Source organism: Brassica rapa, chromosome A09 (assembly GCF_000309985.2).
Source record: "Brassica rapa cultivar Chiifu-401-42 chromosome A09, CAAS_Brap_v3.01, whole genome shotgun sequence".
Lineage (NCBI taxonomy): Eukaryota > Viridiplantae > Streptophyta > Magnoliopsida > Brassicales > Brassicaceae > Brassica > Brassica rapa.
The window spans coordinates 7226780-7243279 of NC_024803.2; the positions used below are offsets into that span (position 1 = coordinate 7226780).

The following is a 16500-nucleotide window of genomic DNA, read 5'->3' on the forward strand; positions in this document are numbered from 1 at the left end:
GATCTATAAATTGTTTTTGACCAATTAGATTATAATTAACATCGACTTCTTCTTTTTAACCATGTCAAACATTTTATACCCAAATCTCTATTATACACCCAAACACAACATCAACGTGTTATTCCGCGATGGTATATTCTTTAGAAAATATAGCATGCAAAAAAAACATATTTCAACAATATCATTCTAGATAGTTTTAGATATATTTTTATGTATTCGAAATTCAAAATCTATTTTAAAAATATAGAACATGGCACTGAAAAAATATTTCCCTAAATCTATGCATGTTTAATTTTAATTTACCAGCTTCCATTGATACCAAATATTTGATATTCGTAACAATATCAAAACAATATATACAATATTTTAAATTTATGCTATAATCCCGGGTTGGAATGAATATTCTGTAATTTTGATAATAGCTTCTATTTTCAAAATTTTGTGGTTCTAAACATCGACACCAAATTAAGACTACTATTATATAATTAATACAAAACAAACATCATATATTATAAATAAAAATTCAAAAAAAAAAAAAAATCCGTGCAATCCCACATACACTATAAATAAAGTATAACTGCAAAATTAGATGAGCCAAACCAAAAACTAAAACAACGAAACTCAAATTCATAAATAACCGAACTATTACTATATTTTTTGAACCAAAATCAAAATCCATAACCGAACCGGAACTAAACCGAAAAATAAAACAATAATTTAACGTGAATCAAAATTTATTAAATATCATCAATCTTCATAAAATTTTAGTTTTAAAACGTAATTTATAAATACAAATATAAGTAATCCCGCACAACAGTGCGGGTCTGAATCTAGTTGTTTTTATTTTGTTAGCTTAGAACTATAATTTGATGAAGTACAAAGTAGTGTTTGATCATATATATATATATATATATATATATATATATATATATATCATTGACAAAACATAATAAAGTTTGGGTCGTTTCAATGCACAAATATTATAAAGTTTACAAACAAAACATTGACAAAACAAAGAAAAAAAAGATATTTGAAACAAATAAAAATGTGATGTTTGTTGAATGTGTTAATTTAAGTGTTAGAATAACTATAATGACAAAAGATATCACAATAATTACAAATACTTATTTAGATAGAATAATTTAGTTATTTTACATAAACAAAGTGCAATTTTCAAAAAGTAAAAATAAGAATATAGTTTTCAAAATAAAAACTTATATAAAGTTATTTATCCAAATTTCTCTTTTTAACGCTTTTATTTAAATAAAGTTGAGGGAAATAATAAGAGAATGATAAATATAAGACCATTTATAACATTTATTTGTTGAGGTTTTAGAAATCTATTAGAAGCAAATTCAACTTTATTAGTATGTTTATTAATTTGATAAACATATATCAAATTCACACACATCACACATTTACAAATTTCCAACCTAGAAGTTGATGCTAACAAATTAGGCAAAAGAATGCACTAATCCTATTATAAAATGAGACCTTTTAAAATGTATAAATAAATAAGAGAAATTTGCTAAAACAGAACAAATAAACAGCATTGTTATCTATTTGGTATAATACAATCCTTAAATTATACTTTTAGCATAATATTTTTATAATCCCTAAAGTAACCTTTGATTAATCAAATTAAGCACAATTTAAGAGTTTAATTGAATTTTAAAAAGTTAAATAAAAAGGAATTTTTTTTAAAACGTTAAAATTGAAAAGTTTAGTTTTTTAATTACAAAGTTTACAGTCGTTTTAAACTTTTTATAAAAATAAAACTTTATAAAACGTTTTTTATAAAGTTTATTTAACAGTTTTATTTAAAAAAATAATAAAGTTTTGTTTTTATTTTTATAAAGTTAAAAAATTTTGTTTTTGTTAAAGTTTTATTAAAAACATTTTAAAAAGTTTTATTTTGATTAAATACGTTTTACAAAGTTCTATTTTTAACTCATAAAAGTATAAACTGCATTCTGAAAAAAAGTAGCTAACTCTATAATTTGCATTCCATGTATTTAGAAGTTTAATTAAAAGTAGATTGTTCATTCTAAAAAAATAGATGAACTTGTTTAATCTGGAATTCAATTTCTACTAATTCATTTTTAGTAGAAGACGAAATCTGTTTTTAGTAGAACGTAAATTAAATTTTAATTTATCAAGTTTTTCAATAAAAAGAATATCAATTTGTGTATATGAGTGTTTAATTAATTGTCTCTATTTACATTTCATTAAATTTTAGTAATGAAAAGAGAAAAAAAAATGGACAAAAAAAAATTTATACTGAGGCCTGACTGGTTTAAACGCAGCGGTTGCGGTTGCGGCTGCGGGCGTTTGCGGATGCGGGTGGTTGCGGTTTCTAGCGGTTTTAAGAGATTTGTACGACTGGTTCTGCGGTTAGAAATTGGTGCGTTTGCAGGATACTTATGACTGGTTAACTAACAAATACAACAGCGGTTAAATAATAAATTAACAATATTTACATTTTATATAATTATAAAAATATCAAAAATCATAATATTATAATAAATATGAAAATTATATTTAGAAAGTTATAGTTCAAATTTTTTAAAATTATAGAAAATATTTTTATTTTTAAAATTTTATAATATTAATTAAAACATAATAGATATATTTTAGTTTTTAATAATTCGATTTTAAAAAATTTATTGAATATTTTTATTTTTGTATTTATATGGTTTTAAAAAAAAAAAAATTATCCTCCCGCAACCGTCCGCAACCGCAAACGCTAGCTGGAACCAGCTTTTGATTTTAAGAGGTTCGGAGCGGTTTGAAGCGATTTGTAGCGGTTTGTATGATTGTTTCGAAACGCTGTCAACCGCTACCAACCGCAAAAGCTGCGTTTGCGGGTGGTAGCGGGAAAACCAATCAAGCTCTGAAAAGACAACTATACTATTTTTTGATCCATTTTGGCAATTTTCCCAATAAATAACCGGACACTACTGCTATTTAAGGCCAAAAATATTATGATTGCGTCTGAAGATCGAAAAACCTCGACTGCGTCTACATTATATATAATCTGGTGTATGTATGCGTGTGTGAGAGAGAGAGAGAGTTTCAGATTTAAAGATACGAAGAAGAAGAAGAAGAGGAGAAAGCAAATCCAAATTGATCCTACATTTTGCGACTCAATCTCTCTCTCTCTCTCTCTGTTGTAACGCCATTATCACACACAGCTGGAAACATCTCTTCTACTCTCTCTCTTCTCGGCTAGGGCGGGGAGAGAGAAAGAGAAGCCACATTGTCTTCCATCACAGGTTTTGTCATAAATTTAAATTTTTCATGTGTGTGTGTTTTGTCTTCTTCTGTCTTTCTCTAGATAACATCGATGCAACACAACAAAAAAGTCTTTAAAAACAACATATTTCTTCTTTCTTTCTGATGTGTTATTCAACGTGTTAGGCTCTGACGAAAAGTCGTTTTGGTAACATGTGCGATGTGTCTTTCAGGCTCTGCGTTTCTCTCTACCACCGTCGTGACTCCTCTGCTCATAAGACACATCTTTATTCTCGCTTCTTCCTCTGCTTACATTACATTGAATTGAACTGCTCTTTCTTCAATGCTCTCTAGCTCAGATATCTCATTAATCTAATTGATTATGGGCACGCTCTTGAGAGCTCTTCGTGACTTACCACTCGTGGAAGCGTCTTCGATCTGCATCACTTTGGCTCTTCTCTTAGTGTTTATCATCGATATCTCCGCCAGACGCTTGCTTCTCTGCCTCCGTCGCGGTCCTTTCTTCAAACACGACTCTGTAGGAAACTCTAGTTCCGGAGACACCCGCGAGCTTCAAGTCACCATTGGTTATAAATTCTCGGTTCTTTGCTGTTTCTTTGTCTTAATCGTGCACGTTTCGGTTTTAGTGTTGGATGTTGTCGGAGTAGCTAAGGAAAGAAACGAGATTAGTGTTCTTTTCTCGCCGGTTACAGAGGTTGTAGCTTGGTTAGTGTTGTGCGCATCAGTTGTTCGATGTAATTACACCTCTGCGGAAAAGTTTCCTTTGCTGTTGAGGCTGTGGTGGGTTGTGGGCTTCTTGATCTGTTTATGGGCTTTGTTCATAGACTCAAGAGAGATTCTTGTGAACGGCTCGAACCATTTGTCTTCACATGTTGTTGGGAACTTTGTTTCAGCTCCTGCTCTGGCTTTCCTCTGCTTCGTGGCTCTCAGAGGTGTATCAGGTCTTCGAGTTATTACTACACATTCACATCTTCTTGACCCTCTGCTTGTCGAAGAAGAAGAAGAAGAAGAAGAGAAAGCTGGGTGTCTCAGTGTTACGTCCTATAGTGACGCCGGGTTGTTCAGCCTCGCTACGCTTTCGTGGCTGAATCCTCTCCTCTCCCTTGGCGCCAAGAGGCCGTTGGATCTCAAGGACATTCCTCTCCTCGCTCCCAAAGACCGGGCAAAGACGAACTATAGAATCTTGAACTTTAACTGGGAGAAGTTAAAGGCTGAGAATCCCTCGAAACCACCTTCTCTCGCTTGGGCCATCTTGAAGTCGTTTTGGAAAGAAGCGGCTTGTAATGCAGTCTTTGCTGGCTTGAACACTCTTGTTTCTTATGTGGGTCCTTATTTGGTGAATGACTTTGTTAATTATCTGGGCGGGAAAGAGACTTACCCTCACGAGGGTTACATCCTCGCTGGTATCTTCTTTGCGGCCAAACTCGCAGAGACTTTGACAACCCGGCAGTGGTATCTTGGTGTGGATATCTTGGGGATGCATGTCAGATCAGCTCTAACGGCTATGGTGTACAGAAAAGGGCTCAAACTCTCGAGTATAACCAAGCAGAACCACACGAGCGGCGAAATTGTGAACTACATGGCCGTTGATGTCCAGAGAGTAGGTGACTACTCTTGGTACCTTCATGATATGTGGATGCTTCCTCTACAGATTGTACTTGCTCTCGGGATCTTGTACAGGAGTGTGGGAATGGCGGCTGTAGCTACGTTGGCGGCCACAGTTTTCTCTATTATCGCCACCATCCCATTGGCCAAAGTCCAAGAGGACTATCAAGACAAATTGATGTCTGCTAAAGATGAGCGGATGAGGAAGACTTCGGAGTGTTTGAGGAACATGAGGATTCTGAAACTGCAGGCTTGGGAGGATAGGTACAGGGTCGTGCTTGAGGGAATGAGGAGTACAGAGTTCAAATGGCTTCGAAAGGCTTTATACTCCCAAGCGTTTATCACGTTTATATTCTGGAGTTCGCCTATCTTCGTAGCTGCAATTACGTTTGCTACGGCCATAGGCCTAGGAACTCAGCTCACTGCAGGAGGCGTTCTCTCTGCGCTTGCAACGTTCAGGATTCTTCAGGAGCCGCTTAGGAATTTTCCTGATCTGGTGTCAATGATGGCTCAGACTAAAGTCTCTCTTGATCGAATATCGGGGTTTCTGCAAGAGGAAGAGCTCCAGGAAGACGCTACGATAATCCTTTCTCAAGGGATGTCAGAGACATCTGTGGAGATCAAAGACGGTTGCTTCTCTTGGGATCCTTCGTGGGTAAGGCCAACTTTGTTTGATATTCATTTGGAAGTTAAGAGAGGAATGCGAGTAGCTGTCTGCGGAGTTGTTGGTTCCGGAAAATCAAGTTTTCTTTCTTGTATACTTGGAGAAATACCTAAAATCTCGGGTGAAGTAAGTGAAACACTTGAACAACTTTCGAAACATGTGTGTCTGTCTTCAATATTTTTCACGAGTTGTACACTGAAATACACAGGTCAGAATATGCGGTAGTGCTGCTTATGTTTCACAATCCGCATGGATTCAGTCTGGGAATATAGAAGAAAATATTCTCTTCGGCAGTCCAATGGATAAGGCTAAGTACAAGAACGTTATACACGCTTGCTCGCTGAAACGGGACTTGGAGCTCTTCTCACATGGCGATCAGACCATTATCGGTGACAGAGGCATAAACCTCAGCGGTGGTCAGAAGCAGAGAGTTCAGCTAGCAAGAGCGCTTTACCAGGATGCTGATGTTTATCTGCTGGACGACCCTTTCAGCGCTGTTGACGCTCACACTGGCTCCGAACTCTTCAAGGTGCACTTTTTTATTTTCTACTTCTTTCAAAATAAACAAACAGCTACCTTTTTCAAGCACTGCCTTGCGTTGAATGTACCTCCCTACTTCACAAGCTTGAGTTTGCGTATCTACAGGAATACATATTGACGGCTCTGGCAGACAAGACTGTGATATTTGTAACTCATCAAGTCGAGTTTCTTCCTACCACGGATCTTATATTGGTGAGGACTTCTTCGGCCTCGGCCCTTCTGCTAAAATTTTATACCAAGAGCTGTTTTGATGTTAATACACAGAAAAGTATATAACACCAAGAAAGTACTTCATGAAATTTTTATGTTTATCTGCAGGTCCTTAGGGATGGCCAAATTATACAGTCAGGTAAGTATGAGGAACTGCTACAAGCAGGAACGGATTTCTTATCACTTGTGTCTGCTCATCATGAAGCAATTGAAGCAATGGACATTCCAAGCCATTCATCAGAGGACTCTGACAGCCATCATGGGCTAGACCAGTCATTGCCACACAATCCAAAATCCAACGCTTCCTCGAGCAACATTGAGATTCTGGCCAAGGAGGTCCAAGAAGGGCCGTCGGGGTCTAACCAGAAAGCCACCAAAGAGAAAAAGAAAGCGAAACGGCTGAGGAAGAAACAACTGGTTCAGGAAGAGGAACGTGTCCGGGGACGAGTCAGTATGAAGGTGTACTGGTCATACATGGCTGCAGCCTATAAAGGGCTGTTGATTCCGCTCATAATCATTGCGCAGACTCTGTTTCAGTTCCTTCAGATTGCAAGTAACTGGTGGATGGCCTGGGCAAATCCGCAAACAGAGGGAGACCAAGCTAAAGTGAGCTCCACGGTCCTTCTCCTTGTATTTATTGCGCTAGCGTTTGGTAGCTCAGTATTTATCTTTGTCCGAGCGATTCTGGTCGCCACGTTTGGCCTCGTAGCTGCTCAGAAGCTGTTTCTGAACATGCTCAGGAGTGTTTTCCGCGCGCCAATGTCGTTTTTCGACTCGACTCCTGCTGGAAGGATCTTAAATCGGGTTGGTTCTCTTTATTTTATTTTTAAAGTATTAAAAACATGACTATGACGTCTTCTCTTCATTGGTGGTCTTTCTCATTGCTATTTTAGGTGTCCATTGATCAAAGCGTGGTGGATCTTGATATTCCTTTTAGGCTCGGAGGATTTGCATCAACAACAATACAGCTCATTGGCATTGTTGGTGTGATGACAAACGTTACATGGCAAGTGTTTCTTCTTGTAATTCCAACTGGCATTGCTTGCTTGTGGATGCAGGTGATTTCTGGTTAATTTCTGAACATTCGTTTTTATGATACTTAAAGGGATACAACAAATTCAAAGTATTTGACTTATTTCTCTTAGTATTACACGATTTAACAGCAAAGTGTTTTTTTGCACTTAAAAAACGCAGAAATACTACATGGCATCGTCTAGAGAGCTGGTTCGGATTGTGAGCATACAGAAATCTCCAATTATCCATCTATTTGGGGAGTCGATCGCGGGTGCAGCAACAATCAGAGGGTTTGGCCAAGAAAAGCGTTTTATGAAGAGAAACCTCTATTTACTGGACTGCTTTGCCCGCCCTTTCTTTTGCAGCATTGCTGCTATAGAGTGGCTCTGTTTACGCATGGAGCTGCTTTCCACTTTCGTCTTTGCCTTCTGCATGATCCTGCTGGTTAGCTTTCCACATGGAACAATCGATCCAAGCAAGTTCTTCTCTTCGTCCTCTTTACTCTATAGATCGTTAGAAAGCTATCTATCATGTTTACTGAGTTCATCATATATATTATCTTTTTGTATTAGGCATGGCTGGTCTTGCAGTAACGTATGGCCTTAATTTAAACGCTCGCTTGTCCCGGTGGATACTTAGCTTTTGTAAGCTCGAGAACAAAATCATCTCCATCGAGAGAATCTATCAGTATAGTCAGATTCCCAGTGAAGCCCCTACGTTCATCGAGGACGCTCACCCTCCTCCCTCGTGGCCAGAAAATGGAGCCATTGAGATCAACAATTTAAAGGTACAATTCGAATTGTTCATTCTGTTGAACTTCTAGCTATAAGTTTTTTATTCACCCTCCTCCTTTGTTTAAAAGGTTCGCTATGGAGAGAATCTACCAACTGTACTCCACGGAGTCAACTGTGTATTCCCTGGTGGCAAGAAGATTGGGATTGTGGGGCGCACAGGAAGTGGCAAATCAACGCTGATCCAAGCGCTGTTCAGGCTGATAGAGCCATATGCAGGACAAATAATCATTGATGGCATCGATATCTCCTCCATTGGCCTTCACGACCTCCGTGGCCGTCTCAGCATCATTCCCCAAGACCCCACCTTGTTTGAAGGAACTATCCGAGGAAACCTCGACCCTCTCGAAGAACACACTGATCAAGAAGTTTGGCAGGCTCTAGATAAGTCACAGTTGGGGGACATAGTTCGTGCGAAAGACCAGAAGCTCGATACTCCAGGTATGTAGTAAATCTTATCGTTAGATTTAGAAGTAGGAAAAAGAATGCTGATAGTGATTCGTTGATGAAACTCTGTTGGGTGCAGTGTTAGAAAATGGAGATAACTGGAGTGTTGGGCAGAGGCAGCTGGTGTCTCTTGGGCGTGCATTGCTTAAACAAGCGAGAATTCTTGTGCTTGATGAAGCAACTGCTTCGGTTGACTCAGCCACTGATAATCTCATCCAGAAGATTTTGAGAACAGAGTTTGGTGACTGCACCGTCTGCACCATCGCACATCGGATCCCGACTGTGATCGATAGTGACTTGGTCCTGGTTCTAAGCGATGGTACATACATTTCTAAGATTCTCTGTTTACAGCGAGAAACATACACATCTTAAAAAACTTTGGTGATGATTTTGGCAGGTCTTGTTGCGGAATTCGACACGCCAACACGACTTCTAGAGGATAAGTCTTCGATGTTCCTTCGACTGGTGACAGAATACTCATCGAGATCAAGTGGCATACCTGACTTCTGATCAGTCGAGGTGAGGACCATAAAGTGAAAGGAATCTACTTCTCCGTGCTGCTGGGACAATGCTGTTCCTGCTGCATAGCAGAAAATCTGTGTTGAGAGAAACGCACAGGGCTCAAGATCCTGTCAATAAAGACCAGGGATTGAAGAACACCATTGTTTTCGGGACTGAGCAGCAGATTTAAAGATCCAGGTCGCACGCATTTTTGTTTAGTTTAGGTTTCTGTTGTAAGCTGAATCAGTTGTTTAGAAGCTGCTTCTTTCTCAAAGGATACCGTGAGTCCAATTTGTTCAGTTTTGCGTTTCATTTTTAGTTTACGGTTTCAAATCAGACGGGTTTTCGTTCATTCAATATTATCGTAGAACTTGGCATGGCAAATCAAAAAACCGAACCGGGTAAAATCTATTAGGAAAATATGTTTTATACCGATAATAGTTCAGTTATGTTTTGAGTCGGTTAAATAATCCTATATCTGTTTAATAGATTACGTATTAGTTGAAGTGGTCAGTGGTGAGCGCTGACATAATTGTCTATTGGCCTTCCGAAACCGAGTTCGAACAATAGTGTGACATTTTCGTTAGTATCCTGCACTTTCGAAATATGGAGTAACAGTCGGGTAACATGTAAAATTTACAACTGAACTAGAACCCAATTTGATATTATAAACCATCACATCCCTTTATTATTATTTGAGGAGCATTAATTGAATCTAACCTTCCTCTCATGTGTTATTAACAAGAATGTCATTTCCTATGTGGCAACACTACAACCACTCTCACCCCTATTAATTAATTGCCCTCTTCTCACTAGACTATTTACATAGTTTGCCATTATACACTAGACTAACATTGCTCTCATATATTATGCTTTATATCTCTACATAAGTATTATATCCGATTACTCACTTAAACCATTCGCGAGATACATGTTTGGTTAAGTCTTGGTTTCTTGACGATTATGGTTTTTTGACTAATATTCCCTCTGTTTTTTAATGTTACATATTCTAGCTTTTTCACACATTTTAATAAAACACATTAAATTTGCATAATTTTTTTGTATTTATCTTTGTTCAATAATTTTAAGCCAATAAAAATTCAGTAAGTACAATTAGTTTTTTGAAATTTGCAGTTAGTTAATAAAACATATCTTGAAAATGTAAAAAATAAATCTTTTTAAAACAAATTTTTTTTCTAAAATATGTAATATTAAGGAACAGAGGAAGTATGGTTCATATAATCATGCCGAACCAAATTACTAACATCTTATATGTTTAACATATAATCATTTTTGGTTCTGTGACTATAACTTATCTTTGTTGTTTCTTTTATATTTTATAATTCTATTACTTTTGTTACATTTCATATTTTAATCATATTTTTTATGAATTAAATAATAATTAAATTGCCTATGTTTTGTTTTATCTTAAACTCATAATAAATTTATATTAAGTATTTGTTTATTCTTAATGAATATTTCCGATTATCTAAAATTTGATATTGGGTAAAAATTGCGGGTTCACAAATAATTAGCATGTATTTATTTATTTTATTTTTTAGAAATAGCATGTATTTATCTTTAACATAATTTAATATGACACAAAAATTGCAACGAAATATGAAAAGTTTCAAAATCAGAATTGATTACTGATTTGAAATTGATTGATTTTTCAATCAAGCCGCAACCTTTGTTTCCTTATACTAAAAATAAGAATAAAATGTTTTCTGATTTTGAAAGATCAATTCGCAAATGGAGTAATAAGGCGACTATCACTTTGTATGTATTATATCTATTAAATTAAACAATATGACTTTTTAGTTCATTCATCCTGCACAAGGCGCAGGTTACCACCTAGTAAATAGCTTAAATCCGAAACCGACACGAACTACTCTATTTTGGATCGGTTCTGTTTCAGGTATTCGGTTTTTATGCCCGGAGGTGTAGTAAATACTCATAGGATCCAACACAAAACGACGTGGTTTCATTTCAAATGTGTTCCACTAGGCCTGAACGTTTTTAACTCAACCTGAAGTATCTACCTAGACCCAAACCGGAAAAACCGAAACCGAATCCAAACTGTTATACAAAAATATCCAAACGGGGCTTTATGAGCTTAGTATTTTGGCGTTTGGTTATAATCCGAACCGAACCGACATCCAAACTAGAATCTGAAGATATCTTAGTTAAATATGTTAAAGTTTTTATATATTTAAAAGGATTTAGATATTTGAGGATATGAATTTTTTTTTTAGTTTGTTTTAATTGTTATTTTGATACTTTTTAGTTAATTTAGATAGTTTAACTAATTTTTAATTAAATTTGTAAATAATTTATATATTTTGAAAAAAAAATTGTCAATTTTTAAGATTTAAAAAAAAAATATTTTTAGACGATTTTAAACATTGGTTACGATCCGAATCGAACCCGAAAGGAACCGAACTAAAACCGATCCGATAATTAGTAAAACCCGAATAGTACTTCTGAGCATAATGCCGAAAATCCAAAAATCTGAATTATCCGGACCGAAACCAAACGGTCCACCGAACGCCGAGGCCTGTGTTCCACTGTGAAGCACATGGGTTGAGAGACCAAAATTATTGTGTTTGGGCCGGGCCTAGCCCATCCGTCTACCTGTATCTCTCCCTCCCTCGCATATCTGTGTTTGTTGTCTCTCGATCGATCGTGCGACTGAGGACGATGATGCAAGCAGCTTCCAGGAGATTAGTCCAACGGCCCCTCGCCGGAGAAACTTCCATCTACTCATCGTCTTCTCTCAGATCTCTCTATGGAGTCCCAGATTACCGTTAAGTCTCTTGCGATTGAATTTAATTTCATTCGCATTTTCTCGGTTTTCATAATGAGACAAATATGATTTTCTGATTCAGTGAATGGAAGTGATAATCGTCGATACTCGTCTTCCCTTGCTACAAAGGGCGTGGGGCACCTCGCTCGCAAGGGTACTGGTGGCAGATCTTCCGTCAGGTATCTCAGCTTTTGGTTCCTGAAGAAATGTTATTTGGTCTGTGTTATTAGGATAACGCCAAGCTTAGTCTGTTCATCTTTGTATAGTAGTTTCGAGCTCAAAAAATGAAAAAAATCTTGATTTCTCCTTTGATTTTGCCAGTGGGATTGTAGCTACAGTGTTTGGAGCCACTGGGTTTCTTGGTCGTTATCTTGTGCAGCAGCTAGGTGGGTTTGGTTTAACTTGGCTAATATCAATCCCGGTACACTTTTTTTTTGGTTTTCTAATTATGTTGCAAATGAATTGCTCCTTCCAGCTAAAATGGGATCACAAGTGCTAGTGCCTTTCCGAGGCTCTGAGGACAATCCTCGACATCTCAAGTTGATGGGAGATTTAGGACAGGTAATATCTTTTCTTTCTTTTTTTTGTTTAACCCAATGGTTTTAAGGGTATGTCACAAAACACACCTTTTTGTATGTTAGGGTTTGGATCAACAAATTTGTGATGTATATTCCAGGTAGTACCAATGAAATTTGACCCGAGAGATGAAGACTCGATTAAGGCTGTCATGGCAAAGGCTAATGTCGTTATCAATCTCATTGGTACTTATTTTGTTTTGATCTTTTAAAAAGCAGCACTGTTGTTTTAATATGTGGATGATATCTATTCTAATCCTCAGGAAGAGAGTACGAGACCAGAAATTTCAGTTTCGAAGAGGTGAATCATCACATGGCCGAGAAACTTGCATTGGTATGATCCGGAAACTCTGGTGAAGAGGCTTCCATTTTCTTACTCATGAGTTTGTTGTCTACTTCTGAAATGAGCTACGCATTTTTAAGCTTCAGGGTGATATGGTCTGCTCTCTTAGTTATGTCTAATTAGATTGGGGATTGGGGGTTTTGTTGTTTCAGGTGGCTAAGGAACATGGTGGGATAATGAGATTTATTCAGGTTTCTTGTCTGGGAGCTTCTGTGACATCTCCTTCAAGAATGCAGAGGGCTAAAGCTGCTGCTGAGGAAGCTGTCTTAAGCGCTCTGCCTGAGGTAAACTTATCGCAGCTTTTGGAACCTAAAACGCTCTCTCTGTAACTATCATCCTAATATTTCATTCACTATTGCTATGATTCTACTTGTTGTCAGATATAAGGTAAAAAGTAAATGAAGTTACTATTGAACTCTAAAATCTCATAAATTTTAAAGCAACGATGTACCTGGAATGGCTTGCATATGCATTTATTCATCAGCCTGCTGCTTCTATTCAGTTCATGATGTATATTTATTTGTTTCCTAGGCGACAGTCATGAGACCTGCGACCATGATTGGCACAGAGGACAGAATCTTGAACCCCTGGGCAATGTTCGTTAAAAAATATGGTTTCCTCCCGCTCATAGGTGGTGGTACCAACAGGTATGTCCTAAACCTTTGTCTAATTCTTTTCACCGGTTTTCTTTCCCTAACCATAACATTAATTGCAGATTCCAGCCCGTATATGTGGTTGATGTTGCTGCTGCAATCGTTGCAGCTCTCAAGGATGATGGCTCCAGCATGGGGAAAACCTATGAATTAGGTGGTCCAGATGTCTTTACCCCTCATGATTTGGTAAATTCATATTGTCCTTCATTCTCTCTGTCACTGTTTTAGCTCGTTGGGCCTAATTTTGCAAGTGTTTCCTTGCAGGCGGAGATCATGTTTGATATGATTCGTGAATGGCCTCGATATGTGAAGCTTCCATTTCCAATTGCTAAGGTAACAGATCAAATCGTTCGCTGTCTAGGGTAAAAACTCCAAGGATTTTTATGTGCACCTTTGTCAGAGAAAGCATGCTTATAGAACTAAAGAAGCCTATATTGTTAAGGATCTTTGTTTTTGTTTTTCAAATGATACTAATTTTGTATATGTCACAATCTGTTCTAGGCAATGGCGGGTCCTCGGGATTTCATGGTGAACAAGGTCCCGTTCCCGCTACCATCCCCACAGATCTTCAATCTGGATCAAATCAATGCGCTTACAACCGATACACTTGTATCTGACAAGGGTTAGTCATTTCTTCACAGAAGTGAAATGAGTTCTCTTTGCATGAGCTGTTTGAGTGTCTCACTCCTTTGTTATTTCGACACAATGGCTATTTTCAGCCTTGACTTTTCAGGATTTGGACCTTGTCCCTCATAAATTGAAGGGATATCCAGTCGAGTTTCTTATTCAATATCGCAAGGGTGGTCCTAATTTCGGTTCTACTGTCAGTGAAAAGATACCAACAGACTTCTACAATTGATGATGCTTCTACTCAAAAGGTCGTTTTTTCCTGGACTAATTTTATTCATGCAAGTCGCACAGTGAAATGGCAGAAACTAGATATGGTATTTTGATGCCTTTCATTTTCTTCTGTCAAATAATAAAAGGGTTTCCTCTTCTCTTTGTTGTGTTCTGAAAGAAAGTATAACCCTTCAACATGATTATAAGTTGGAGAGGGGACGTTATATGTCTTGAATGGGAGATTTATTCCCCTTATGATAATGTAGTTTCTGGTTCGTTTGAAACTTCATGTGCTACTTTGCTCGAGTCCTGAATATAACTAAACCCATGTGCTTCCGTTTTTGCATTCCATATAGAAAATTGAAGTACACCTTTTACATGGTTAAGAGGGTATTTCTACTCGGTTATCTGCGGATTATGAAACTCTAAATACCGGTCTTGATTTTTAGAGTGGGTAATGAATCTTTTTTATGCAAATCGTAGAATATAGCACTTTGCTTCTAGTTGTGGAAAAGAAGTAAAGAACTTTAGGGAACCTCAAGAACCAAGCAACGCATTTAGAGCTAAACATCATGTCACCAAAGAAATAGAACAGTCATTTTTAGCGTTATCCAAAACAAAAATGGAAGGCGAAGGAGACGATTATCCAGGGCCTGAATCCGGCATTGACGGAATCAACTTGAACGGGAGAAATGTAGGGGCCGTGATGGTGGCGCCTAGGGATGTAGACATAGCAAGTCAGAGTGGATGCAGGGTCAACATCTACGTGAACAGCAACGTTCAAGCGACTTGTGGTTCGGCTCTGTTTGGTGGCAAGGTCAAGCTAAGAGATCCTGGTGTTCATCTCCATATCGAAGACGTTAAAATGCCCCGCGAAGACGGATCTAGACAGAAAGAGAGGAGGTTGATTAAGGTTGGGTTATGTTTGGTCTGTCTCTTTAACGTCTCTCTAGGACTCTTTCTCTTGCTCTCCTCTTGGCTCCGGAAGGAAACCTAGTCCATATAGATATCTCCTCATCCACCCATGTTCATGGTAAGAAAAACGATCTTGTCTGTAATTGTTTCTTCATATAGTCACTTACCCTAAGATGTACATTTTTAGATTATTCTGATAGGGTTGATATCTACATCTACGAGGGTACAAGAAACACATATGAATGTTGTATATTTTTTTTAAATGTTTTTCTAGATTGATATGAAGGTTGACTGGTTGATGTATATTCCAATCTATGTAAATTCCTTAGTAGTGTAGTGGGGCAAACGTGTCGTACGAAGTCATGAGGCTACCGGATTGTAAGCTGTAAGTACAACGTAACAATCACAATCCCAGCTACGAGATTATAACTATTAATTAGAGGAATTGAAAACTTATATCAGTTGTAGTATATTTTTTCTAAATATATTTATTTGCCCATCCAACCATTGGATGAGACCACGGTTTCATTTAGGGCCGGGTACAAGGCGGATAATTACTATTTACATGTATCTGTATCTGCGACTTGACTTGCTTTGTAAGAGTAATAAAATTTTGATGTGTATTTGACCTGTTAAAAACGAGTATTTGCTATTTCAAGTATTTGATCAAAAATAAATTATTTACAAGTTAGTTGTATTGCTCTATTACTTACTATTTACGAGTATTTATGAACTATTTACGAGTACCCGTGAACTATTTACAAATTTTTTGGAATATTTAAGAACTAGTTACTAAATAATACTCTCTTAGAAATAGATACAAAAAATTGTTTTGTTTAATCTACTTAAAAATTTAGTTATATGACTTGTTATTACATGTTACTTGTTGAGAAGATATTTTTGTTATCGTGAAAATTATACAATATTTATATATCGAAATATGCATATATATTTTTTATTTGTTTTCTTTACGTAATATTTGAATAGAAGACAACGAGTATTTAAAAATCAAAATAGTTACGAAACAAGTAACAAGTATAAAAAGAATAATGAGTATTCGTGTCCAATCCTAAATGCAAGTAAAAGAAAAGACAAATATAAACAAATAATTAATAGATCATGTAACAAATAGCAAATAATAGAGCAAGTAACGGAGCGTAACGAGTCATGTACTAAAAACAATAATGATACTTGATACTTGACTTGGTCTTGGAAGTAATGAAAATTATCGATTTGTTACTTGCCTTGACAACACCAAGTACTTGAATTTTTAAGGCGGATACGAGTCAAGTAGCGTACTTGAATTTACAAGGCGAATACGAGTCAAGTAACGAGTTCAAG

General features: G+C 36.8%; 3 protein-coding genes across 6 annotated transcripts; all 3 read left to right on the plus strand.

Moving 5' to 3' along the window:
• The first annotated feature begins 2970 nt into the window (after positions 1-2970).
• On the plus strand, positions 2971-9386 carry LOC103838010 (ABC transporter C family member 5). 3 transcript variants are annotated; one of them, XM_009114418.3, is made up of 11 exons: positions 2982-3275; positions 3468-5650; positions 5733-6053; positions 6170-6256; positions 6383-7078; positions 7168-7332; positions 7469-7763; positions 7861-8075; positions 8151-8520; positions 8606-8845; positions 8924-9386. In XM_009114418.3, the coding sequence occupies exons 2-11, from the start codon at positions 3617-3619 to the stop codon at positions 9034-9036; spliced, it is 4536 nt and encodes a 1511-aa protein (XP_009112666.1). In that variant the 5' UTR covers positions 2982-3275; positions 3468-3616; the 3' UTR covers positions 9037-9386. The 3 variants fall into 3 exon arrangements, with proteins under 3 accessions (XP_033134767.1, XP_009112666.1, XP_033134766.1); XM_033278875.1 differs by lacking the exon at positions 2982-3275 and having other exon boundaries at positions 3347-5650; XM_033278876.1 differs by lacking the exons at positions 8151-8520; positions 8606-8845; positions 8924-9386 and having other exon boundaries at positions 2971-3275; positions 7469-7767; positions 7861-7941.
• Positions 9387-11607: 2221 nt separating this feature from the next.
• LOC103838009 (NADH dehydrogenase [ubiquinone] 1 alpha subcomplex subunit 9, mitochondrial) lies at positions 11608-14548 on the plus strand. The gene is made up of 12 exons (XM_009114416.3): positions 11608-11833; positions 11916-12012; positions 12155-12219; positions 12309-12394; positions 12510-12594; positions 12672-12742; positions 12904-13035; positions 13283-13398; positions 13467-13590; positions 13669-13737; positions 13906-14026; positions 14124-14548. Exons 1-12 carry the CDS (start codon positions 11728-11730, stop codon positions 14261-14263), a joined length of 1212 nt encoding a protein of 403 aa, XP_009112664.1. The 5' UTR covers positions 11608-11727; the 3' UTR covers positions 14264-14548.
• A 264-nt stretch (positions 14549-14812) lies between these two features.
• LOC103838008 lies at positions 14813-16295 on the plus strand. 2 transcript variants are annotated; one of them, XM_033278883.1, is made up of 2 exons: positions 14813-15289; positions 15327-16295. In XM_033278883.1, the coding sequence occupies exon 1, from the start codon at positions 14867-14869 to the stop codon at positions 15239-15241; it is 375 nt and encodes a 124-aa protein (XP_033134774.1). In that variant the 5' UTR covers positions 14813-14866; the 3' UTR covers positions 15242-15289; positions 15327-16295. The 2 variants fall into 2 exon arrangements, with proteins under 2 accessions (XP_033134774.1, XP_009112663.1); XM_009114415.3 differs by having other exon boundaries at positions 14813-15277; positions 15434-16295.
• The last annotated feature ends 205 nt before the right edge of the window (positions 16296-16500 follow it).